Here is a 27,980-nt window from a genome sequence, read left to right as displayed (position 1 = left end):
ACAGCAATATTGTTAATCCTTGTTACATAATGATCTGTAGACTCCAGATAAGAAAATGTTGACACAAACACACACGCTTTCCATCGATTTTTGTAAAATATATTAAAAAAACTATTTTTATGTTTCACCAAGAAGCCATTACGGGAGTCCATGTTTTATGAGCACAAAATCTCAATTAGCGATGCTACCGTTAGTCTTTCATCTGTTAACAGCATCGCGTTAATAACTATTGCTGCTGGTTATGTGATTTTATGTTAATTAGAATATGATGAAAAATGACATAAACATTTTTTTCACCGTTGGTTAATGGTTAATAACAATGGCATTAAAAAAAAGTAAAGCCGCAAATCATAAAAAAAAACAAGGCAAACGAAATTAGTTTTGCTAATCAGTACCGTGTATTAAGTGAGACGAACATGCAAATTGGCTCCAGCAAAGAACAGAAGGCGAAGGCGGGAGTTGCATAGAGACGATCGCTACCTCATTCTTCTGGTCCTGGAGAGGTCCATCCGGAGTATTTTTACTCTCCTCTGTTTCGACTTCCACCTGGACTTTGGTCTTCTTCTTAGTGGTTTTTTTCACAGTCTTCTTAACTTCCTCGAATTCAGACATGATGGCACAGACTATTCAACGGCAAACAAAGGGCAGATAGATAGAGTGAGAGTGAAAGAGAGAGATGTACGGAACGCGAATTCGGGAGGATAAAGTCAGATGAGGACAGGTGAACTGTCGTCTTCCACTTCAACTTCCACTGAATTCCAAGCGTTTCTCGCTAGCGTTAGTTTCGTTGGGGGTAAGCGGGCAAATTGCCTCGTCGTTTCGTGTGAACTCGCGGAATGTGTGGCTCGCCGTAGCCAACTATGCCCCCGGAAGAACAGACTTATGGGACACAGTAACACAGGTAGAGTTGTGCGCAGGTGGGTGGGGCGAAGTAAGTATGTTAAAAACCCCACCTACGCTTCGAGAAAATGAAAGATTCCAAAGTGATCTTGCTCACGTGACGCCATCTTGGAATACTTCTTGCCACCTCGCACTCCCTCCCTGGAAGCAGGAGGATAAAACCAAGAATAAAACACAACGCAAGAAAGTGAGAGAAAGCAGCGAATCCTATGAGAAACACGCCTCTCTCTAGATACGAAATTGCTGTAGGAAGCGCGCAAGCGGGGCTCTCAGGTTTTCGGTTGAGTGCGGTGGATCCTTAAAAGGACATGCCCTTTCTACCCGTGGCACTGATATCTACTCTCGCGAGCAAGCAAATGAAGCTGTTCTCGAGTTCATAGCACCACATAGTTAGGTAAAACCTGTGAATGGAGGGATGTCAACAGTCCATTAATCCTCAACGAAGTGCGAACACGAACCACGCAAAGCGCGTGTAGAAAGGGTTGAGCTTTTTCATCCAGAAACGCGAAATTCAAACACTTTTCCAACGTTTGAAGATTTTTCATTACTCGTCGGAAATTTCATTTTAATGGGCTCTTTTTAGTCACGATGTGTTTTCACAGATAAAAAATAATAATAACCAGATTGTGTGTGTGTTATCAGCATCCTCAAAAGCTTTTTTCTATAAAAACTGCCGTGCACTGGTCTATTCCTGGCTAACGTTGACCACTCTGACAGTATATTTATTTCGTATTTAAGATCTAATGCAATGTTTCTCAACCTGATATCAGTCAAGCTGGGCCATGAGTGAGTCACCGATTAATTTTTCCAATTAATTTCCTATTAATCGAGTGTACGACCAGGCCTACCAACCTGACTGCGGGCTTCTTAAGGTTGAGAAGCGCTGATCTAATGGAATAGCTTCGCTTAAGTAGAGACTGTAACACATTCGTGGTATTTCTAGTGAACTATATCAAACAGAGTTTTTTCTGAGGAGAGATGTGGTTGAAGTGTATCCCAAATTACAAATGATATTTGATCGTACAGAGCACAGCTTGTCTTCCCGACGGCACCTGTCTTAATGTGCCTCTAACGTACTTCAGGATCGGACAACGGTGCCACAAATTTCTAAAAAAATTTTGGCGATTCCTCCTTCAGATATTTAATTCACGATTATTCGAAACTATGGAATTTCCAGCAAACCAATATTTTTTATTAATATACGTAAGAAAATATACTTTAATACGTAAGAAAATTTATTTTTCATAGCAAGCACTTTTTGCCAGGGTAGGTAAAAAAACCGGGTTTTTTTGGTTTAAACCGGTTTTTTTTGTTTTAAATAGTATTAACATTAAAAACAATGAAATTTCTGAAAAATCATTCAAACTTCCAATAATTAACAAAAATAAAATGTTTATTAATGTAATTAACACTATTCCCATGCTAATTAATCAATAAATATTTATTACATTTTAACAAAAACCAACTTTTGCCATTTAATTATTTTTTGCTTAACTCAATGGATTACTGTGTGTTTGAAAACTCTTTTAATGTTATTATTAATCATATAATATATAAAGGTTTTTCTCCAGTTACTTTCAGTATACTTAATTACGAAGCTATTTTGCAAAAAGTAATAAAAATTAGGTGAATATAATGCATTTCATTTAATGAAGCATAAATCATGCAGATTAATTAGCAATGATTTACGATATACAGGGTGATTATAACTAAGGTTCTGATTTCAAAACACTGTAAAAAAAGAGCGATTGTCAGAATGACTTGAAAATTGACATGAATGTTCCTGAAAAAATTCAATTTTATTTGATAAAGGGGAAAAAATACTTAAAAATGTAAAATTAATGACATCATCCAACATGTGGGAAATTTGCTCGCAGAATGGAAACGATAGCCAGTCATGGCAAAATTATAACTTAATTATAGCATTGCACGACTCCATAATTCACGGAAACATCACAAAAAAAAATGCAGTAATTGAACAAATAACTACGACTTACTCAAGAAATGTTAAATATGTTGTCCACCACGTGTTCTGGCTATGAGGTTGAAAGCACAAAAATTCTTGTTCAACAACAGAATCGGAGTATGCCATGGTCATAATGTGGATGTGCTTGCAATTAAGCTTTATTAAACCAAACGCGCCCCCCCCCCCCGTTAATATTATATTCCTGAGGAACTTCTAACATATAGGGAATGTGCTGGAGATTGCAATTCACCAAAGTTTGCAATCTGACCACTGTTTATAACATTTTGAGGTACCCCCACAGCTAGAAGTTGCAAGGGTTAAGGTGCATCCTGTCAAAATGGGTCTTCAGCAGCTGCTTTGCTGGTATTGCAATGTGCATCTTGATATAAGTTCTATCCACACACTGATGATGTGGAAGTGCCGAAATGATGTGGTTGCACAAAATAGATTATACTGCTGGCCAAGTACAGCATCATCTACTTGCACATTTTGCACTTTTTTCTTTTGCGAAAGAAACGTCCATTGCTTCAGGAGTATCCATGCAAATTTTCAAGTCATTCCGATCAGTACTTATTGTATAGTTTTGGAATCAAAACTTTAATTACAATCACCCTGTATATAGCTGATTACTTTTCATAAATCTGTTACTACTATACGGTAGAACCTTGATTAACTGGGCTTAACAGTGTGTGTGTGAAAGTATAAAAAAAACAACTATTGAATATTAAGACTGAGAGATATACAGTAGGAGATGTGCTACTTCTTATGGGAAAGAAAATGAAAATGTATGTGAGGTAATGCAAGGGCATAGCGAGGGGACGACGACTTGGGGGTCTGGTCCCCCCCCCGAAATGTGAGAAAATGACCGAAAAAAGGGAAAAAGATGGCCAAATCCATTGTTCTGTCACTTTGGTCCCCCCCAAAAATGAAAGTGGTCCCCCCCCGAACGAAATTTCTGGCTACGCCCCTGAGGTAATGTAACAACTAGTACACTAGTCTTTGTCCTTGAAGGACAGCTGGTGTCTTTATTGGATTATAGGACCACCTGCCCCTAGCATGATGGTGTCACTACTGTTGCTGCTTCTTTGTGAAGGGAAAAAGAAACCCTGTGAGATAATACAACACTACATTTAGATGTGTGATGCAATCCTTATTCATGAATTTGCTTAAGATAGAGAGAGCATCAGAATGTAGCCAAAGGTTAGAAAATGTTGCAGGAATGAGAAATTTTGGCTTTTATATATAACTTTAAATGACTAAGATACTTCATATGAAAAATATATATATTCTGGCCACTTTTATGAGACTTTTTGAAAAAAACCACTCATAAAATCTTATGTTATTTAAAGATATACCATCAGAATGTACCCCAAGGATATAAAATGTGGTAAAAATGAAACATTTTGGCTAATAATGAACAAATGTGATATTTTTCAAGGAAAAAAATTATATTTAGGCAACTTTTATCTGATTTTTTGAAAAAAACAAAGTGGTTTTTTTAAAAAAAACCAGTTGGTTAAAACCAAGGTTTAAACCAGGTTGTTGGTTTAAACCAACGTGGTTTAAACCAAACAACCCTGCTTTTTGCCAACCAGTAAATAAAGCACATCAAGATTACGCGTATTTAGAAAGATTTGAGTCCCTTCAAAAAGTTAGTTTCTTACTTATAAATAGTGGTTTTCCATTAGTGTGCCGTGGTGGTTAAGGAACTGCTCCGTAAAAAATAAGTCATACAACCATGGGAAAAGAAAACGGACGAAAATCACTGTTCTTGGTGACTGACACGTCATTTGACATCATGGAACTTGTGGCGAATTTCTCAAAATATGCAAATAGTAAAAACAATCAAATATGTACTCCTTCGACAAGACACCACGTCATTCCCATAGAAGGATTTTATTAATCGTACTAGTATTTCGTAAGAAAGACAAACAGTTGTCCTGAGATGATCATCAGAATTTCTAATTTATAACTGGAAAACGCAATTCTAGTCTTTAAACCTTTTTCAACGGCACCCAACAGTGTCGATACGCAACAGACATTTTTATTACAGTGAACATATCTCTTAAAGGGTTTTTTTAAATTAAATTTTTTAGTGTTGTTTTTATCATTGTTCATTCAAGAATATTCTAAACTTCAAAGACAATTTAAAAATAGTACTAAATTAGATGACCCACAGCTATATACAGGGTGATTCAGAAAAGGTGGGAAAAACTTTAAGAGGTGATAATACACACCAATACAAACAATTGTCATCAAAGAATGCATGGTCTAACATGAAACGCAAACGCGCTAGCGCGTCTCGAAACGGCCGCTCCGCAAACTTTAAAACGACATTCCTGTTGAAATTTATCAGGAGAAAAAGGACACCATGCATGCAAATGTAACCTGGCGAAGAAGAAGAAACCTTATACAAATCTGCGTCACAGTGAATAAAAGGCGCGGACTCAGTATTACTAAATTACGCCAGTATCTCGTACGTTACAACTGTTAGAACGGTTGCACGCTGGAATAACTACACAGGGCTAGAGTCCGCACTTTTTATTCACTGCGACGCAAATTTGCATACGGTTTCTTCTTCTTCCCCAGGTTACATTTGCAGGCATGGTGTTCTTTTTCTCCCGATAAATTTCAACAGGAATGTCGTTTTAACGTTTGCGGAGCGGCCGTTTCTAAACGCGCTAGCAGGTTTGCGTTTCATGTTAGACCATGCATTCTTTGATGTCAATTGTTTGTATTGGTGTGTACTATCACCTCTTGAAGTTTTATCCATCTTTTCTGAATCACCCTGTATACAGCTTTTCAGAATTTGAGATTTTCATAACTGACGCAATCTTGATCATGCTAACATGCAAGCAATGGGAATTACTTTAAAAAACAATTCTGCTAGGGCAAGATGTGACATCCATTAAAAATTCAATCGGTTTTTTTTTTTGTTTATTCCATGCTAATTTGTTTTTTTTTTAATTGAGGGAAGATATTCAGCGTGTAAGCATATTTTTTCCCTCTCTCTAATTCGTTCATCTGAAACGGATCTTGTGAGTTAACACGTCATAAACGGGCAAGGAATCAACAATTTCAAAGATTCAACTTCTTTGCCACCGTAGAAGAAAGTGAAAAAAAAAAGAGTAAAAAAATGCGTAGGGGTTTTTTGAGTGATAGCTCGTGAAATAAGTAAAACGTTACGGCAAACTCAGCAAATGGATTCTACCCGGGGAGAAGTTTTAAAAAAGACTTATTTTAACGTAAAAGTTCCCTGTTCAAAACACTTTCAGACCTCTTTCGTTTTTCGACAAGCTCTAAGCGTTTTTATGAGTTGCTGCTAAAATACACAAAGCTAGACTAAACGGGGGGAAAGTTTTGCTTAGTACTTGAAGATTTCCTGACGGAAATAGAAATTTAGAATCTTTCGCGAGAACCTTGAGAACCAAATTAACGCGATAGTTACTTTCTTTTCAAGTAAAGATTCATTCAATGACTGTTGAACTATGAAAATAAACATGCTTCTCAGTTTTGACGTTTGAAATAAATTCAAAGTTGTTTTAATCGAAATTGAATAGTTTGGAATTTTTTACCCACAACAATATAAGTGAAAAAGTCTGGAAAAATCTATAAATAACCCCTCTGTTTAGATGTAGTGCTTAAACCTTCGGGCTGTCCGACCATGTTTTGGGGAATTCCTACTTTTCATCCTCAATTGTGTGGCGGGATCTTTAGAAGTGTTACGCGTGGGTTTCTTTTTTTTGCGACAAGCAAGGAATTTTTACAAACACACAGACACAGACCACAAGAAGCAAATTGCCCATCAAGTGAGCTGAAATGAAATAAAAAAGAAAAAAATACCCATGACACACCCAAAATTCAAGAAACAAAACAAATGAACTGATTGTTTTGAAAAAAGACAACACGTAAAAATATGTTGGTCATCTAAGAATATAATTATGATATCCCACGAATATCATACTGCTTCGTAAATGTGTCTATTGGTAGAATTTACAACCTCGGAAAGGTAAACCATTTCATGGGTTCACAGTCACACCCCTGTTAGTAGAGAACTTCCTCAACACCCCAACCTCGAATTGTGAATAAATTAATGCTGTTGTCTCCTTGTTAAAACACTAAATTGACATTATCAATGGAGCCGTAGAAGAATTTGCCAGTATGATAGTTGCCTTATACACAAATCGTCTCACAAAATTAGATGTGCCAAAATGCTGGAATAGGGTAATGAGTAGAGCCCGGAAGTTTAGGCACTAAAAATGGTCGAAATAGGATGGCAAAAAGGCACTAAAAATGCCTAAAATAGGCACTAGAAAAAAAGCAAAAGGTATTAAGGGTCCAAAAACTAGCTGAAAAATTGGTTGCACTTAATCTGTCTATTGTTTTAATTATAGTTTATAATAACTGCATTATATTATCCCAGTTAAATTGATTTCAAGTCCAAAATAAAATGCTTGTAGACCCTGAGGATTAGGTGAATTCCAGGGCCACCATTACCAGACGTGGAGTCGGTAGAGAAAATGATCTGTGGGTCTCCCTCTAGTTGCGAATAATTCTCTTTTATTTGTTCTACTATTTGGAATAATCATTATCATTTCTATATGAAATGTGCCGCTGTGGTGGTCGAGTGGTTATAGTGCCGGACTCGTGATGCGAGGATCCGGGTTCGAACCCCACAGTGGTGGTCGGCTGAAGTTGGTTTTCTGTGGTTCCCAACTTCAAGGCGCAAATGCGAGCCGATCTCCCCGTTAAAAATTCTCGCCACAGAGAGCAACAGTCCTACAACGGTAAATCATTCAACCATAACACTTCACTCATAGTTAGTAAAACTGGGGGCAGATGACAGCACTACACATAACAAGCATTACACAGAAACAAACTATACGTCAGGTTGCACTACACGTACACGCACATTCCCGCATTTACCGATTCGTTGGGGGGTTCCGCGGGGGGGGGGGGGTGCATGTGTGGTGTAGCAGTAGTAGGTAGGGGCTCGGGGATCCATGATGTTCTTAAGTCAGCCACCTCGTTGGGCAATTTGCCTGTTGTGGCGTTGTATTTGTATTTGTATAGTTAAAACATGTGTATCTTGTTCTATTTTTGTAACTTTTTTTTATATTACCGTATGCGTATGCGGGACTCCTTTAAATAAAGGGTCCCTGTGTGCCCGCATCTGTCACACACCCCTGAGGGTGACTCTGGTCACTTTAATCGAATACTAGATATATATGTTTAATGAATAGCCATGGTTGTTTGCAGTGCATTTATGGTGCAAAAAAATAAAATCAAAACAACATGGGCCCCAGAGCCGTCACCATCGTTATCTCATGAGATATCAAGATGGTGGTGCCAGAGCCCTGTCTGCTCCTACCGTGCTTTGTATGATCCATGACGTCAATTCAAGACCTCTTAGTCTTGAATTGACGGCCAATCATCGGTCCGCTATACAACGCTGTGCAATGCCTGAGCGAGAAGCCTGTAGGGAAACAAAACTTCCTAATGTTCCTCTGCTTTTCTAACATGGGTTGCGTTCATCTCAAACAAAATCAAGCAAAGTTAATGCATGGCAACACCAATCTCTCAGATCACTTGGTTGCGTCTAAATGGGTCTGGAAGAAGGGGCAGGCTTTCTTATGATAATTAACATTGAGAGTTGGAAAATTTTAAAAATAGCAATTCTTTTGAAGTTTTCAATGACCAAAATATCCAAGTTTTACAGATTATGTCCTCTGCAATTCACTATAAAACTTAAAACTGTTAAAATAGACATTCATGTCATGAAAATTTCAAAAAGGCACTGTTACCAAAAACGTTTGAAAATAGGCAAAAAAGGCATTTATGGCATTTTGCCCGAACTTCCGGGCTCTAGTAATAAGGGTTAGTATTTTTTTAAAAAAAAGGTGAGAAAGAGGATATCGGTAATTTATAAGATCTTCATCAAAGTGTTTACGTCTGGACTCACATTGAACGCATCTCAATCAAATGAACAAGCAGGCTTTCGAAGTGGATTTGATACAATGAATCCCATACAAACAATCAGAGAACTCATAAAAAGACAAACAAAAACTACGAATTACTATTGTGTTTGACTTTGAGAAAGCTTTTACTCTGTCTCCATATCTGCTGTAGTAAGCTCTAGAGGCACAAATACAGAGTAGAGAAGATCTACATAGAACAGCATTAAAAAAAATATATAATCCATGACAAAGCAGTGCTGCAACTATTCGTTTGGATAAATGAAAGGCAATGATTAAACTTGGGAAAAAAAGTCAGACAGAGTAATGCTATTACTCTGTCTAATGGTAATGCTGTTTCCGGCGAAAATGAAATGTTACCATTTCTCCACAAATTTCCACTTGACCCAATTTATTACTGGGCATGGGAATTTTCAAAGTTATTCGCCAGAATGAAACTTGCCAGTAGTTCGCTGTGTACATGCGGAACCGATGAAGAAGATCCCACGCATCTTCTTCTGTCTTGCAAAAATCTGACGAAGGAGAGGATTCATTTCAGAAAAGAACTTAAGAAACTGTCTATTTCTTGTCCTCCTGCATTGTCCGATTTGGTTAGATCAAAGGAAATCCTTCGCATTCTAAAAACATATGTACAAAATATCTTTGCGAAAAAATAATTGGCTTCTATTTTACTTTTTGTATATCCAGTGTATATACAGTGTGTACTAGTGTACATTCTCATTTTCTGTACAAGTGCTGTTTTTGATTTTTGAATAATTAATCAAATTTTCATTTAATTACTAATTCCTTTTACTTTTGTTTTTAATATTTTTTCTTTTCTCACTATTTTCATATATATATATATATATATTTATGAGTGGTCGTATATTTTCTATTCATGTATGTATTGTCTTTTTTTTTTTTTAACATTGCATTGACACCCATATGGCATCCACTGGTGCTATATTGCGCTTTCGAATTGCATCCGTATGTTGTTATTGTACATATTGATCTGATTTATCCTTTCTTTTTGTATTATGCTGTATTGCAAATTTGAGTTTCTTGAATCGTATATTTTTGTTGTTGTTACTTACGTTTGTAAGCCTCGTGGCATACTCTGTGGAACACGGGGAGTTGTTTCTGAAGGACCCAAATAAAAAAAAAAAAGAGTACTGCTATTTCACCAAAGGCATTTATTCCAGCATGTTGTTGTGGTGGTTTGAGTAGGACTTGGTATCGTCGATGTGTATAGAATAAGATCTGGCGTCGTATCTGTTTTTTCGGTTGTCGATGAACAGTTCTCCAATAATGTGAAGGCGAGTTTTAGCCTGTCTACACCGATTGTGACGTCTCTAGTTCCTTGGTCGATGGTGAAATGTTTCCCAGAACGTTTGAGCACTTTGAACGGTCCATCCTATGCTTGGTGTAAAGGTTTTTTCACTCCATCGCGGCGCACGAAGACATGGGTGCACTTATCGAGCTGAGGATGGACGAAGGTTGTCGGTTCTGAGTGAGATGATGTTGGCACTGGTGTCACCTTTCGCATATTTTCTCGCAGTCGAAGGATGAAGTCTGATGTATCCTCCTTTGATTTGGGTGTTGGATTGAGGAATTCGGCTGGTAGTCGGAATGGGGAACCGTACACCATCTCTGCAGTGGAGCACTGTATATCTTTTTTGAAGGCTGCTCGCAAACCCAGGAGAACAAGCGACAGTTTTTCGGTCCATCGATGATCGTTGCGGCATTGAAGCGACTGCTTCAATGATCGGTGAAACCGCTCCACTAGTCCATTGCTGGCAGGATGGTATGGTGTCGTGCGAATTTGTTTAACGCCCAAGAATTTCGATAAGCAAGAGAAGAGGGAGGATTGGAACTGGCGTCCTTGGTCGGTAGTAATAGTAGATGGGGTCCCAAATCGAGCAATCTATTGCCCAACAAAAGCTCGAGCAACGGTTTCAGCCGAGCAAGCCATCTGATGAAACGGTTAACACAGGTGAGTAGATAGGTGAACCCGTTAGATGGAAGCAACGGACCCACCAAGTCCAGATGAATGTGGTCGAACCTGCTCGAAGGAACTGCTGGAGAGGGCTCCTAGTGTGCCTAGTGATTTTTGACCGTTGGCAGTCCATGCAGGCACACGCCCACGAAACGACATCTTTATATAAGGACGGCCATATGTATTTCTCACAGAGGAGCTTTTTCGTGGCCCGAATCCCAGGGTGAGACAAGCGTGCAATGCCTTAAATAGAACAGTTCGGTAGTGCTCGGGAACGAATGGTCGTATTTTTTGTCGGGAACACGTTGGATCACTCAGCAACTTTTGAAGTTCTTTGTCGCTCTGTTGTGCAGCAGCGATGGCGGTAAAGTCAATGGTCTGGGCATTGATGGTCTGTATGCGTGATAATGTATCCGCGACCACATTGTTAGAGCCGGATACATGTCGAATGTCGGTACTAAACTGAGCAATGTACGATAAATGTCTGAGTTGCCTAGGGGAGGCAGAGTCTGAAATCTTTGTGAACGCAAATATGAGAGGACAGTGATCGGTAAAAATAATAAAATTCTGGCCCTCGAGGCTATGGCGGAAGTATTTGATAGAAGCGTAAATCGCAAGGAGCTCTCTATCATAAGTGCTGTATTTGCGCTCCGCGGGACATAGCTTTCTTGAAAAAAATTCGAAGTGTTTAGGACCATCCTTTACGTGAGTATGAAGAACTACTCCGATGACAATGTCTGAGGCATAGACCAGTACAGAGAGTTGTTGCCTAGGGGCCTGGAATGCAAGAGTCGCCGCTTGGGATAAGTCGTTAGCGAGAGACTCTGTGGTCCATGGGACACTCAAACAATCCAAAAGGACTTGTGACAGCTATTTTTGGGATATCATCTGGGTGCACTGGAATTTGGTGGTATGCCTGTGTGAGGTCCAAGGTTGAGAAGATGGTTTTGCCGTGGAATAATGGAGTGCAGTCCTGGATGTGAGGGACTGGATAGCGGTCTGGTACTGTGATGGCATTCAATCGACGGAAATCTCCACAGGGTCTCCATTCGCCATTGGATTTTCGGATTATATGAAGGGACTAGGGGAGAGAGAGAGAGCCCAAGGACTTTTAGAGGGTCTAATGATACCTTGTGCCATCATGAATTCAAACTCTTGTCGTGCTACTGACATTAATTCGGTAGATAAGCGTCTCGGCTTAGAAAATACTGGGGGGGGGGGGCTTTTGTTTCCAATATGGTGGAATACTGTGGTATTTTTCGCCTTATCAGATAAAAGAAAAGGAGGACTTGTGATTTCTGGATATTCCAGAAGTATTTTGTTGAAGTCGGAAGCTTCAAAAAGAATAGTGACGCTGGAGCTAGATGAGCTGATGTCAGCGGTTTTACCATATGAAGAGATATTGGTCTCTTTATCGATGAGGCAACTGCTTTTGGCATAGACAAGTAAACTTAAATGCTTGAGGAAATCAATGCCTATGATATGATGTTCGGCATCGGCTACTACAAATGACCAGGTAAATGCACGACGTAAATTTAGGTTAAGAGTAAGCAACTTATAGGAGATTTTGGTGCTATTTGCAGCACGGACTAGACCATCATCGGTTTTTTCTTGTGGGCGCTGGATTTTTGGGAGTACCGAAATGAGTACCACTGGATCTATCTGCATTGGGTGTTTCTGGGACGCACTAGATACACCACAGCTACACTGAGATTTAAGACAAGTCTGGTAGCTTCCTGCCCCTAGTTCATTTATACAAATTCATTGCTCGATGAAATGCGTGTCTGTCGGCCCTCATTCTTCTCAGCAGACGTTGAGCTCTCGCATAATCACGGGGGTGACATTTGCCTAGTTACAGACACTTAGACGACACCTGCAACTGAATATTTCACAAACCGCTCAGTTTCAGACATACTGTGATACTTGGCTGGAAACCGACAATCGTAGCATTTTTTTAACTTCCGATAAACATCGTTTTTAACCCGCGACAGTAACAGCTGATGCATTTTCAGAATACTTACACATCCTACCTTATATTTATATAAAGCCTGCTCGTGACTTATGCCTTATTTTATCAGCTACACGGAGTTGACTTCTATAAAGGGACGTGGTCACAATAATGTAACTCGACTGTGTATCATTTTGGCGTGAATTTTTTCTTCGAACATATCATTGAAGACACACGAGGAACATCAACGCTCTCCATTATAGAAAGTTTGTGAAAATATCGTACAATAATGTTATTTCTCGTTTATAGAAAACCAGTCCTTGAAAATTTTTCATTTTCAACCAAAATTAACGAGCCATGTTTAGTCTTGACTACAGCACCAACAACATAAAACAAATGAATGTTTGTTGTCAGTAAGGAAAAAAGGCAAAAAACTCGTCAAACAAGTGTGAAGTAAAACACATCACTTTTCAAATATAACTGAGATAGATATACATAGTATTTAGAGGAACGTTTAAAACTGAACAAGAAAACAGGAAACACGGTCTGAGTGTATAATAATTAAATGGTTGTTTTCACAAGACATTATTCAGATTACTTGGGCTGATATGTGGTGTGGAAAAGGGCTAATAAAAACGTCAGAGAAGGAAAGATATGTATATATTTTTTGGATATTATGCCTGTGAGCTCGGAAAGTAGTCAACTTGTCTCCGCCGGGAATCGAACCGAGTCCTCTTGCAAACCGGGCAAGCGCACTATCCATGTACACCACTGGAGACGAGACCAATCCTTGTCAAAAAAATTGTATTTCCTTCACCTATTGGGCCGAGAAATATCATCTCACTCTCTCCAATTGAATATACAGAGCGATTCGGAATTCATGGAACAAACTTTAAGGTATGATCGAATAAGCAACGCATTATTATTATCTTTTTTTTTCCTTGAGCTGATATTTTTTTTCATAATTAATGAAGCGTAGATAAAGCCAGAAAAAATATTTAAAAAAAAATCTAGTTCGAATTTATTGCTTATACAGGGTCTTAAAAAGAACGTACAGGATGTATAATCGCATATAAAATAAATGTATTCAAGTATTATTGCTTTCTGAATATATATACGAGTACCTTGTTTGTGATTCAAACTATGGGAAGAAAAAAAATCGTGTTGCAAACTTCAACTTCAAAAAAAAAGAAATGCAAATAAATCATTTTGACCCTGCACTGCATGATTTTCTTTTTTGACAGGTTACAGAAGATTTATATAGATATTGTTTATTTGAGTAGTTTTACTGCCATCTATGAATGGCTTTCGAACGAAAATGAAAAAAGGGAATAATGAATGTCTCAAAAATATGAAGTTTCCAATTGGCAACAAAAAAAGAAAACATAATTATTTAAAGTAAGTGTTGCCAATCGGCAACAGTAGGGTTAAACAAGCATTTTTTTGTTATGAAATATGTGGTCGAATATGAAAAATTGGGGGTGCAAACACTGTAACAAAACTAATCGGTTGGTCATTAACGCTATTCATTTTGGCAATAAAGTCCCTAAGAAGGTTTCGATAGGAATCGTGTACACAATGCCCAAGAGATGAATCGACAAAAAGAAATCGACAGAGAAGAGAGTTCGGGGGAGTCGAGTACCGCGTGTAATGGGTTCGCCGTATCCAATCCATTGGAACAGAAATACACTGCTGGCCACCGTAAATGCAACACCCTGAAGAAAGCATGCAAATAATATGAAATTTACAACATGCATTAGCGGAGGTGAGATATGCAAATGATTAGAAATTCTGCGCAGACGCACATCACGCGCGCCTGTGGCGCCACTTCAAAGCGCTATTTAAGGCTTGGAGATTTCGACGATTTGAAGTACGGCAATTGTGTTTTTCTTGTGGTTTTTTCAAAAAAACGATCAATTATGCCTCGTAGAAAACAGCGATCATCTTTTGATCAAGTGTCCGAGTTCGACAGAGGAAGGATAGTGGCCTACCGAGATTGTGGATTATCTTTCAGGGAAATCGGTAGTCGTGTTGGACGAAACCAAACAACTGTAATGCGGATATGCGATCGTTGGATGCAGGAGGGTACGACGGACCGACGTGTTCGATCGCATCCACCTCAGTGCACCACTTCACGTGATGACAGGCGTATTGTGCGTATGGCAGTGACGGATCGCTCAGCCACATCACGAACCATAGCACAGCACATTCAGTCTGTACCGCATCATCCAGTGTCTGCGCGTACCATTCGACGCCGTTTACAGCAGAGTGGTCTGTCCGCAAGACGTCCATTGCTTCGTCTACCCTTGACGCAGAACCACAGACGTCTCCGTCGCCAATGGTGCGATGAAAGAAGGATGTGGACGGCACAATGGAATGAAATTGTCTTTACTGACGAGTCACGCTTCTGTCTGCAACACCACGATGGTCGGATTCGAGTCTGGAGACACCGTGGAGAGAGGATGCTGAACAGCTGCGTTATGCACCGCCACACTGGTCCTGCACCGGGTATTATGGTATGGGGCGGTATTGGATATCACTCTCGCACTCCTCTAGTACGCATTGCCGATACTTTAAAAAGCCAGCGCTACATCTCCGAGGTGTTGGAGCCAGTTGTCCTTCCTTACCTTCAGGGCTTGCCCACAGCCATATTTCAACAGGATAATGCGCGACCACACGTGGCACGCATTGTCCAAAGGTTCTTCGTCAATCGCCAGATTGAATTGCTTCCCTGGCCAGCTCGCTCTCCGGATCTTTCGCCGATAGAAAACATGTGGTCCATGGTTGCTCAACGATTGACCCAGATTACATCCCCAGCTGCCACACCAGATCAACTTTGGCAACGCGTGGAAGCTGCTTGGTCTGCTGTACCCCAAGAACACATCCAAAGTCTCTTTGAATCAATGCCGAGGCGTGTGGCAGCGGTGATCTCCAACAATGGCGGCTACTCTGGCTACTGATTTTGGCAGGAACCACACTTCACAGAAGTCTATAAATTTAATCATTTGATGCTTGGTCAACATGTTATCTACAAAATAAATATTGTTGCGATATCTCTTGTCTTTCTTGGTGTTGCAATTTGGGTGGCCAGCAGTGTATAATGCTTGAATAATTCCGTATTTCATTGCAAAAAGGGGCCTACTTCATTATGCTGTTGTAACCACATGCACTCTCGAATTGAATTTTGGTTTACTAGTATAGGAAGTGTGAGGATTATGAGATAGTCCGGTAATATAGAATTCTAGGTATTCTTCGCCTTCAGATATGGGCAAATGGAACAGTGATAAACACAGAGCTGTAGCGTAACTTCTTGAGGCTCCGGGGCAGACACTTTCTTGGGAGGGGGGGGGGGGCTTAAAAAGAAAAAAATTACGCAAAATAACTGCACATTCATTGTGAAGCCCCAATTTAACTCGGGGTCCTGGGGCAGTGTCCCGGTTGCCCTAGCCTAGTTACGGCCCTGGATAAACAACTTCAAAATGCCCCATGATGTTGTAGAATCAGCGTCGTTCGGTTATCACCGTCATCGGCTGCTGTTAGAGAAGATTTGTTTTTAAACTTCCAGAAATTTACTCAGGCAAGTTTTCAAAAGTGTTTATTGTATGAGGAAGTGTAAGTGAGCGCCATTGCATTTTCGTTTTTGACAAAATGGCAGGAAAAATTTTAACAACGCTACTGCATTAAATTTGCGTGGAGCTTGGTGATTTCCAAGAGGAAACAATCCACAAGATTCGACAGACCTTCGGAGATGAAGAAATCGGCACTACGCCGATAAAGGAGTGTCACAACCGCTTCAAAGGTAAGTCGCACATCAATGGGGAGTGAAGCACGTTTTGGTAGGCCCTCAGCATCGAGAAATGAGATCATTATTGACTAAGTGAGGACTCTGGTGATGCAGGATCATCGAATCACGATCGGAGAACGCGCAGACGAGGCGAGCATTAGCACTAGAACAATCCATTTCATTTTGGTATGTGATTATCAGGAGATACGCACCGCACGGCACAACCATCACTAAGGAGCACACTACCAAGAGGTTCTGCGTCGCAATTGGCAGCTTTATCATGATTGATGTAGTAGCATTGTTCAAGTTGTTCCTTCCATTTTGTCAAAAACGGAAATGCGACACGGCGTTCACTTATACTTCCTCAGTCATCGACAGGCTTCTGGCGACTGGCAGCTTCTGCAGGCAATAAAAAATTCAAGCTTGCGCAATGGGATTACTTACATACATCCACCAAAGCACGCTTATTTGGCTTCATTGGTTCAAGCACGAAAAATTATTGGTCGGATAGTTTTTGAACAAACCTCGTACATCACAAGTGTATTTTATTGTGATGTGCTCATTTTTTAGCCAGCGATTTTTCCGTTCAGATGAATCGCTATTTTTTCACAGATGGTGTGTCGGGTAATATGGAATATTATAAGTATTATCTGAGTTGGGCTAGAATATCTCTTCAAGAAAAAAAGTTTTGGAAGATAGACGAAGAGAGAGAAGAGGTCTGGGAATAATTTGTGAATCCTGTTCTCTGTGGAGCCCACGTCGATTGTTTTGGGGCGGAGGAGGAAGATTGCATCTGGACTGTTGTAAACACACTATGATGCTACCCCATCATCAACTACAAAACAAACAAACAAACGATGAAATTTTCATTTTGTTAATATTGCCTCATTAAATCTGGTTTTTGATCAATAGTTAGTTTGCTTCATTTTAAACCGACTATTTCATATAACCCCTCAAATACTATTTCTTATAATTCCCGTTTTTCTCGGACATGGCATTTATTTTTCAGTACCGTACATTTGTCAATGTTACGACAAAACTACGTACTACTTATTATCACAAGTACAATGGCCTGTGGTAGATTTTGCGTTACCCATGTTGCACCACGAGGAGGACTACCACATTGTAACCTCCTGCACTCTCGAGAATGGCTGATAGCATATATCGCAGTAAATACATCGGAAAAATATAATATTTGCTTTTGGCGAAGTGCTATTTTGCATTCTTTAACAGCACCTCTAACGCTTCTGCTATTGCCCTTCAACCACACATTCTGTGACCAAAAATGCTTGTTTAGGTGTCTTATACAGGGTGGGCAAAAAGTACATAAACTTTAAAAATTCATAAAAACCGGAAAAATAAACGAAATAAGAAATGGATTGCAGGGTTAGCATCACTAGGCCACGGGAACTTTTAAGACAGGAAAAAAAAAAAAAAACTAAAAAAAAAACAGCTGATAGGTGACGCTGACGTACACAAGTCAAAGAAAATATACGCAAATAACGAACAAAACGCCTCCAAATCGTTTATTACAGCAGTATGTGTTCCATATGACCACAGGGGATAACACATTGCAGGCGAGTCACAAATCCAGCAACGGTAGAGTGCAGCAGTCCCACATACATGGTTTACAAAGGTGAAGTGATTGTGGATTAGGAGCGCCAGTTCTTATAACCGTCTCATTTGCATATTTTCACCGAAGTCACTCGTACCAGCGTCACCTACCGGCTGTTTTTCGAGTTATGTTTTTCCTGTCTCAAAAAATTTCCCGTGACTTAGTGATGCTAACCCTGCAAACCGTTTTTTATTTCGGTTATTTTTCCGGTTTTTATTCATTTTTAAAGTTTCTACGGACTTTTTCCCACCCTGTATAACCTCTTAAAGTTTGTCTCAAGATTTTAGAATCACCCTGCATATTCAATTTCATATGTGCAAAGAGAAAAAGAAAAAATTATGACTATGTTACTTCGTGGATTGTGTGGCAGTAATATAAAAAGATTCTAAAAACGTTATCCTATGTAAGCCCAAGAAAAGAATTGAGCTGTAAAAAGACTCGTTCAGACTTTACCAAGTGGAAATAAAGAGAAGTTTCTTCAAGAACAGAGCCGCTTTTTATAATGCAATAAACAAATTATGCCACGCTGCTTTGAAGACATATCAGTGCAAGAGGTAAACCTTGATCCCCATTGCTGGCGCGAGGAATCTGGGCAGTAAATGTAGGAAGTAGGTGTCTCGAAAGAAGTATAAACTCATGGGTTTTCTTGGCGGTCGATCTGAAAATAACTTAAGCTTCTCTCTCTCACACACAGACACATTTTCTAGTTCCGTAGATACCTCGTTGTTCTCAAGAGCATGGCTTTCTGATTCTATGACGTTGACATAGTGGAAACTTTGCAAGGTGCGTCGAAGTTTGTGAGGTAGAAAGAAATTCAAAACGGTGCGACGAAGGACGCATACATACAATTATGTAGGTGGTAGAAGCCAATGATGAAGAAAAGAAAACATATCCGGGAGTACCCCCTGAATTGGCACCAAAACAACGCAACATCTCTTCTCGGCGGGAAAATAAAACAAAACCTCTCTTAACCTGAATAAATGAAAAGTGCAAAAGCAAAGCTTCAGCATTCTACAAGTTGACTAATGAGTCTGTTTTCAGTGTCCATGCCTCCCTCGTGTTCGCAAGTTTTAAATCATTCTATGACGACAGGCTGTAGTGACTTTTTGTTTTTGCACGTTTCTTTTTCGACGGATTAAAAGGTTTTCGACCGTGCACAGAGAAACCAGAACAACTTCATAAATACAGTTAAACTCGGTTATAATGACCTCAGTTGTAACGAAACATCGGTTATAATTTCAATAATTGGCGGTACGGGCTGATTCCCATAGAGAATGATATTAATGAACCTTGCTTATAACGTTGATTGAACGCAATGACCTCGGATATAACAACACATTTTTCGTTGCGTTTGCTTATGTTTTTATGGAGTTTCCCAAGAAATTCCTAGAATTAGAGTTCATCAGATTGAGGCGATGTTTGTTTGTTGCTCTATTGAAGCCTAATACAGTATTCAGAAAAAGATGTTGTTTGACGATCAGACTTGCTCCTCATTCATATGACCCGCATTATCTTTTTTTGCCCTTCCCAATTCTTTCTTTCTTTATAAAAATGTCCTGTTTTTCCAACAAAGCTTGCTTACATTCACAATATTTATTAGGATTAGGGATAAAAGTAGTTTGAATAACTTACAAATTGTCTTATATAATAAATATCTATAAATATATTCATCTTACATATTTGTCATGCTTAATTTTTGTTTTCCGTGAAATGTATTTCAAATAAGCAGACTTGCTATAGCACTGCATATCTCGCCAAAGGATGATTCATAAGCAATATTTGGCAATAGCGCCAATGAATGGCAACGGTTTTGGAAAGAATTGGTGATGCTCCGTATTTATGAATTTCCCGTATTTTTATCGACCAGATTTGATCACCTCTACTTCATTCACGATATCTGCACAGCATCTGATTATATTTTTGGTCAAAAAAAGGTCGTGAAAATGTCAACCTCGGTTGTAACTACACCTCGGTTATAAGGACAAAATTTAACGGAATTTTCGATGTAGTTATAACCATGTTTAACTGTATTTTCTAGAAATTTCTAAATACGTTTTATGATCACCCAATATTAATTTTTTTCACTGAAAATCTGAAACAGGACTGGATATATGTTATTTTCAATTTTATTTTATGACCCCGTTGTTTTACTTCTTTGTAAAAAAATAGTTCAAATAGGATGCAGTATTTAATTTTACTTTTGTAAGTTGTTTTAGTTTCTACTAGAGTCTTTTGATTGGATAAAGAGGAAAGATTTGAGATGTGAAGGAGGGGGGGGGGGGCTTGATTTTTTTGAACATGTTTATACTGGTCAAACGTAATGTCGTAGGGATAATAATAATAAATAATAACGTGATCATCACATATTCCCAAGAAATCTTTATGATCTGTCCAGGGAATTTGTTAGTGCGTTAGTAGACATCCATGCCCGAACCCAGACCTGCACAGTCAGAAGCTAGCTCCCTAACCACTGGACTGCCAGGCGGCAAACATATATCATTGAAGTTTTTAAAATTTTCAACGGGATGGATAGAATGGACCATGAGTTATTAATACACCATGAATCGAGTGCTTTGACAGAGGGGGGGGGGGTCGCTAGCATAGATTGGCAAGAGACAATTCAAGGTCATTGTGTCACAGAAAGTTTTTTCTAACACGATTGTCAATAAATGTAATAACCTGCTTCACTCGAGAATTCAAGACACTCGAGTGTCATGAATTCTACCACGATTGATACGTTTAAAAAGAAATGCTATATTCACGTTGGGATAAATTCAGAAGCTATCCATGCCTAGATTAAGACAATATAATTTTTATGAGTGGGCAATATATATTATATTTTTCTCATAGTTTTTATTTTTTTCGTGAATTTTCCTTTTTTAGTTGCTATATTTTTTTAGATGTATTTGCAACCATATTTTTTATGGGCATATTGTTTTTCAGCCACCTAGTTGGGCAATTTGCCTATTGTGGCCCTTGTATTTTTTTATGTATTTATTTGGAAGAACTTTAAATGTCCAGTTCCATTACTTACCGGCATAAAAAGACATGCCTTACTTTTATTGAATGTACCCAAACAGCGTCTTGACGAGATGACATGTTTGAGCTTCAACTAAGGTATTTTGTTTGACAGAAAAATGATTGGGTTTAGATGCATTGTTGTTTCAATTTCATGGTCATAATTGGGGAAAAAACAAATATTGTCCTATGTCTTAAGATTTAAAATATTGCAAGAAATGAATGTGCTAATAGTGGACACAGTGACAACACCATCTACATCAGAAGGCCTCCGTGCGAAGCTCGTGACGACACCGAAGAAGGTCATCTCACCTATATCTATTGGATATAGCAGGCCGACGCATGCGCCATCTTTACCCTTTTTTGTAGCATATCCAATGGCTATAGGGAGATGACCTTCTTCAGTGACGCCACGAGCTTTGCGCTGAGGCCTTCTGATATAGATGGTGTTGACAGCAATAACATACGTATTGTGTAAGGAGACGTCATTGTCTACGGATAGGGCTTTGATATCAAATTTTCCATGAAACTTTCGTCCAACAAATTAATTGTCCAGATTTTGTAGAATAATCATACTTTATGAATTACCTATAAGTATGAAATTTGGATAATCTAACTTTACATCTTTCCTTCGATTACCAAACAACACGAATACTGAAAAAACAAATTTCAATGTTTTAATCCCACTTTTATTTGCTGTGAACACTACTACTTTTGAAGAAACGCTGGTGAATAAACTGGATAATGGAAGGAACAATGTGGGAGACAGAGTTGACACCAAGTAAGCGTAGATAAAGAAATGAATTAGGTGTGAATACCTCGAAAAAGATAAGGAGAGAGAAATGCACACGATGCCAGTTAGTAATGATGATGATGACAGAAAAGCGCGTCAATTTCAAAGACTTATTCAATGAGAAACGCGATTCTCTCTCGTAGAGTTTTTAGACTAAGTGCAAGTTGAAATTACAAGCCGTTGTTCTAATCTAACAGTGCTAAAAGATGCAATGAGTTTCTTTGTGAACTTTTCGAATAAAAGAATGATGAAACAAGTCTTTAAAAAAAACAATTTTGTCCCAAATTGAGGACGTATTATGTTGCACAGACTCCAGTAAACATATAAAAGGAGTCTTACAAACCAACAGCACGTCATTGAAGTTGAAACAAACGTGATTATTGAATTGGATGTGTAAAAATATTCGCCATTATAACTTGTAACAAATTAACGATGATATCTTATAAAATTACTATGGTGATAAAATAATAAATGACACTAAGTATAATCTTTAATTGAAGTTTTGAAATTCTTACTCAGAAACTTTATTATATTTGTTTCATGCCACATTTGATATGACTATTCTCACAAATAGCTTTATCAGGCAATAAATGTCTATAGTTTCGATTAATTATATTTATGAAACATTATTTCTTTTATAGCTGTTTCTATCAGGTAAGATCAAACAAAGAGTTCAAAATGACAGTAAACATGAAAGCATAAAATATTTTGTTTTTTATTAAGGCACCAAAATTATTAGAAAAGGTTGAGTTGGACGTCGTGTTAAAGTGGTTTTCGGGATAAAAACCCGAGAACTAAATTCGTGACGAGATCCACAATATTAGAAGGAGCTACTCATGCAAATGGGGCAGGGTTATCCTATGGCAGAGGTTACGTCACACGGTGACGTGAAAAGTAAGGAAACCGGGGATGTGGGCAGGTAGTAGCTACCTAGAGTAACGAAGCTATTTTTCCTACCTCCTTGCTAGGCTCATAGGACAGAGTGCATGATTCACTGACAGATGGTTCGTCTTCATCTTCTTCAGATTTAGAGCACACATCGCCGTCGTGAACACGTATTTTCGAATCGATGCTCACGTCATTATGGATTTCGTGAGAAACTTTAGAATTCTGTTGGTAGCTCCTTATAATATTCTTCGTCTGATCATGAAACACATCGATTAGTTTGTTTCTGAACTTGGAATTGATGACGAACAAGAAAATGATTATGCAAGCGACCACGTTCCCGACGAACAGGCACGGTATCATGTTACAAAACAAACCTCAAGGAAGTGCGACACAAACATCACACTCCAGATCTTTCAGTTCTGTTTTCCCTTCCGCAATCAAGTTTTGCCAGGGACGTGGCTTCTAGAGGTGAATAAGGAGATGGAAGGGAAGGGATTAGTGAGACACACACAGATAGGTGCCCAACATTTCGGTCATGGTACATGCGCAGAAGAAAAAGAGTTCTCTCTCTCCTCTATCGTCTAAGAGAAAAGCTTCATCTACCAAAATGCATTGACGACAATAGAAATCCCTTACGTAATATCTAAAAAAAGTACAGGCAATATAGGATAAAGCTCAACAGAAAGTAAGAAACGCCCTTGAAAAGGTCTACAATCTAAGTTCGGGGAGGAAGAAGTTGAACATTTTGGATGTGATGAGCATTTGCGCACTGCTGGGTCGGTTTTAAACTGAAACTACTCTACCAACACTATAAGGAAATAAAATTTTTGTGAAGAATAATCATAGTGGAAGCACTAAAAAAAACCGTTGGGAAATTCTTAACGACATCATAAGAATACCAATTATCAAAAAAGTCATTAGTTTCAAAGTTTAGAGCTTCCTTCTTTCCTCCCTCAAAATAAAATGAGCAGCAAGTGTTGTTCAACAATCTAATTTTAGTTACGAATCCAAACCTCAGGGAGACGTAACTAACGACTCGGCGCCCCTTTCAAATTTTAGATCTTGGCTTCTACAAAGAGGAAGATGCTAAAGAATAATACAAAGAGGAGTGAGTAAGTACTAGGCAACAAAAACCAAAAGGCATCAGAATCTTCTCCTTCGAAAGTATTTGGCACCATTTCCGTTATTATTCAGCTTCAAACAATACTTCAGGTTGCTGTTTTCCAGTGGGGAGAATAAGGGAGGATAAAAAACAGACCATGATTGTCCGAAGCTCGTTTGATTCGTCTGTTCAGAATCAGAAGCAATAGTTTCTATGGTTGTAAACTCGAGGCGAGAAGTTGCTTCTAAAACGTTTATTCTTGTTTATAAGAGACTTGATGAAGCATAGAAAAGACAGCGTAAAATAAGACAGCAGCCCTTATTATCGGCGCGATATTTTATGGGTCTCAGGAAGACCTGCAGAAGCTTATTTGGATCTCACTCAAATATGCCCGTTATTTCTTACGATCACATCAAATTTATGCTTAATGTGATCACAGCGAAGTCACTGCTATGTGTGGTTGACTTGTGGACAACGATATACCTCACGCTAGTTTATATAGTATAGTATTCATTGTGACTGACAAGTGACAAAGCTTCGAAGGAAATTAACTATATCAGTGTTTCTCCATCTTTCGGAACCCAAGGACCAGTAAAATGTCTGAAACACTTCGGTGTACCATTACATTACAGTGTATGGGCCTAATTTCTTATTTGAGCACCATAAATATTTTCAGTATATAATTCAAAGTTCAAGTCTGCCCATATTCGCGAACCACAGGTTGAGAAACACTGAACCATATCATATGAAACAATAATAAAACTCTTACCAGTGAATGACTTTAAAACCTTACCTCATCACAAGCTGAACAACGAGGCTTCAACTGTTCGGCATAATGTCGCTCGCAGTAAAGATCGTTTTCTCTGACACAGTGCGTGAGATCCACGAGCAATTCATCACAAATTTTACATACAAAACATTCCGGATGGAACGATAGATCTTCACCAAGTTTAGGTGCTACCACAGTTACTTGTCCGACAGACATAAGTTTATGGCACTTAGTACATTCCTAAATTGAAAACAAGAAAACAACCTACAGAATATGTAAATGTTTATGAAAATTTCAAATCCTTACATGAATTAAAGACACGAAACATATCCGAGTACAACCTTGATAAATTATGAATAAAATTTGCATGCATGTGCATATTTACATAATACCTTTCAGTCTTCCGAAAGACCGCATTCCATTCGCGTTTATTTTTTATTCACAACAAAGAATCATTTTGATGACATATCCATTATGATGTTTCTAGATTACATCTATGTCGATGTCTTTATATTATGGTTTGGGCCCTATGATGTGTAGAGATCTATGCTAAAAACAGAACTTACTGGTCAACCATCTCAAGATGATAATTTCATCAGTTCTATGTCCGAACAGATTACTGAAAATTGTAAGGACTACTTCGAAAAATGTAAAATTGGCTATAAGCAAACCGATTTTTTCAATCTCAAATTATCTTAGATTACTTCGTTAAACAGATTCAGAGTACTCGGTACTCACTAAAATGAGAATACACATTTGAAATCATGAAGAAAGACGTGCAATGGCTTATTTCTGAAGATGTGCATTCTAAAATGCAACCTTATGTAAGTTCATATATATGTTCGCTCATCTCTATCTACTACTACTCTAGCGCGCATCAACTCCGGTCATACCGCCATACAGCAATTTAATACCGATAGAGTTAGATCAGAAATAAAGGCGCCATCTATCTGTGGTCACCTCAGGTTCGTCGGTAAAGAACTTGTTATTTACGTTCTTTCCCGGGAATAAACCCGCAGGCCTGACGGAAATATTCATGGTGGCAAATGAGCATCTTACCATGGCGCCACTCGGACACTGCTCAACTCTATATTGAGCATGTCATTTCCAGAGAGGAAATCAGCATCGACTTGAAATATAATTGTTATTCTACCTCTGCGATTTTCCTAGTTTTAGTGAATAATAAATTTTGCTCGTGTGTGTGTGAATATTAAAAAATACAAGGGTCATTTCATAAGTAATGCACACAACAAAAAACTGAAAATTTTTGTCGTAGTGTTATTAAAATTATTTTGTTTGCTATATTGCTGCAAGGACAAACTATTTCTAGGTATGATTATAGAGCCTATTTCAGAATATAAAAGGTTAGATTTTTTCAATTTTTTTTCAAAAATTAATTTTTTTAAACACCATAATATGAATATTCATTTAAAACTTTTTTACAGTCGGAAGGTTTGGTCTACGACCAACGAGTGAGAAGAAAAAGGCTTTTGATTCGATTTGATTTGAAGTGGTTCTGGTGCTCTTCTTAGCACAGTGAATTACATCATAGTAAACACAGTTGGTTCTATTGTTCAAAAATATCGACGAGTAACAGTAAATGAACCCTTTGAGGTATTAAATTTTTTTCATGGCAACTAATTGATCAGTCAAAACTTGGACGTGCAGTAGTGATAAAGTCACCCTTGCCATGAGCCACTTCATCTGAAATATGTTACATGCGAATAAAATGAGCGAAATAATTCCTATGTCCATATACATATAAATTGGAGTTTGTTTCATGAGTGAAGAAATCTTTAAATCGCTCTATGTGATTCACCCCCATAAAATATATTAACACGTACGCTGCGGGGCCTAAATTGCTTGTCGAGTCCGTGGGGCGCATTTTTTTTTAAAGATTAAAACCAGTTTTGTACATGTCCTTCATGACGCCCGTGAACGTGTTAAAATAATTATTTTTTCAAACACGGATGTAAATGGGCGTTGTTAGTATATTTTTAATTGAAACAATGCATCATCATAGCAATTAGAGTGAATTTTTTAACTAAGCGGTTATTTCAGAAACTCCATAAGCACAAAATTTCAAATTTTGATATATTCAAGAAAAACCTTCTAACTTAACTAAAACCAGATATTTTTTTACGAAAAACTTCCTGAATGTGGAGGACGGTTCTATACATAAAATGGAAACGTGAACGTTCAGGGAAGAGAAAAGCCTCTGTAGTTATGGGGTTTCTGCAATAAAATAAATTTACACCACTGTTTTATAATTTTTATGATATTGATAAGTTTAGTTAGGGGTAAAAATGAGCAAAAAGCTAACTTTTTAATAACATTTTTATTTTTATTTTGGTATAACATAATTTTATTTTGGTTAATTACAGATATTTTTTAGAAATAAAATAATCACATGTAATATCATTCTCACTATTCTGCACACATGCACACACACACACATACACACACATATATACGGGGTGATTATAAAAAAACTATCCCGACATATGGGCCCCTAACTATCATACCTTTCACAGAAACTGAATGAAATTTTGGCATAAGGTATTTTGAGGTATGCGCTCAAGAATGATATGGAAAACAACAGTGTCACTCTAACAGTTACGGTTACAGTGAGAAAATTTCGAAAATATCAAATGGCAACACCAAGTTTTTTGAATTTGAATGCGATCTCCATACTGAAAAACATTAAATAGCGTTGGAATGGCACCTGTAGCACGAAAATCCCCGGAGCTAGGCAAGGAAAAAGTAAAAAGGACTTTGCCGTGCACCAAAGCATTAATGTTCGTTTCATTCGTCACACCGTTTCTTCGGCTGAGATCCCAGCCTGATTAGTCCTCCACAAGGTCATGTGGAAAATTTGTGAAACACAATAAAATGCTTTATTTTATGCTGCTTCTCTGTCCTTATTGGTTGTCCTCACTTTTAGCCTATCTACCGCCGGTGATTTTCATGCTACAGTTGCCGTTCGAACGCTATTTAGGGTTTTTCACAATGGAGATCACATTCCAATACAAAAAACTTGGTGTTGCCATTTGATATTTTCGAAATTTTCTCACTGTAACCGTAACTGTTAGAGTGACACTGTTGTTTTCCATATCATTCTTGAGCGCATACATCAAAATACCTTATGCCAAAATTTCATTCAGTTTCTGTGAATGGTATGATAGTTAGGGGCCCATATGTCGGGATAGTTTTTTTATAATCACCCTGTATATACTGTATATATATA

At 38.3% G+C, this 27,980-nt stretch overlaps 1 protein-coding gene across 6 annotated transcripts in view; it reads right to left on the bottom strand.

The window, feature by feature from the left end:
- The window catches only part of LOC149085256 (four and a half LIM domains protein 2-like), a 132,884-nt gene that overhangs the window by 30,514 nt on the left and 74,390 nt on the right, over positions 1 to 27,980 (bottom strand). For 3 of the 6 annotated variants that reach the window (XM_089233156.1, XM_089233159.1, XM_089233157.1), the window contains exon 5: positions 24,758 to 24,973. In XM_089233156.1, coding sequence (XP_089089282.1) covers positions 24,758 to 24,973 — 216 coding nt within the window. Of the gene's footprint in view, positions 1 to 395; positions 1,347 to 22,931; positions 23,760 to 24,757; positions 24,974 to 27,980 lie in introns of those variants that run through there. The other 3 variants (XM_089233160.1, XM_089233161.1, XM_089233162.1) reach the window with 3 other exon arrangements.

Source organism: Pholcus phalangioides, unplaced genomic scaffold, assembly GCF_987345545.1.
Source record: "Pholcus phalangioides strain wild (caught in Gottingen) unplaced genomic scaffold, Ppha-v1.0 ptg000007l_1, whole genome shotgun sequence".
Classification (NCBI taxonomy): Eukaryota; Metazoa; Arthropoda; class Arachnida; order Araneae; family Pholcidae; genus Pholcus; species Pholcus phalangioides.
Note: the sequence above shows the minus strand (reverse complement) of the source record. Positions and strands in the feature narration are given on the sequence as shown.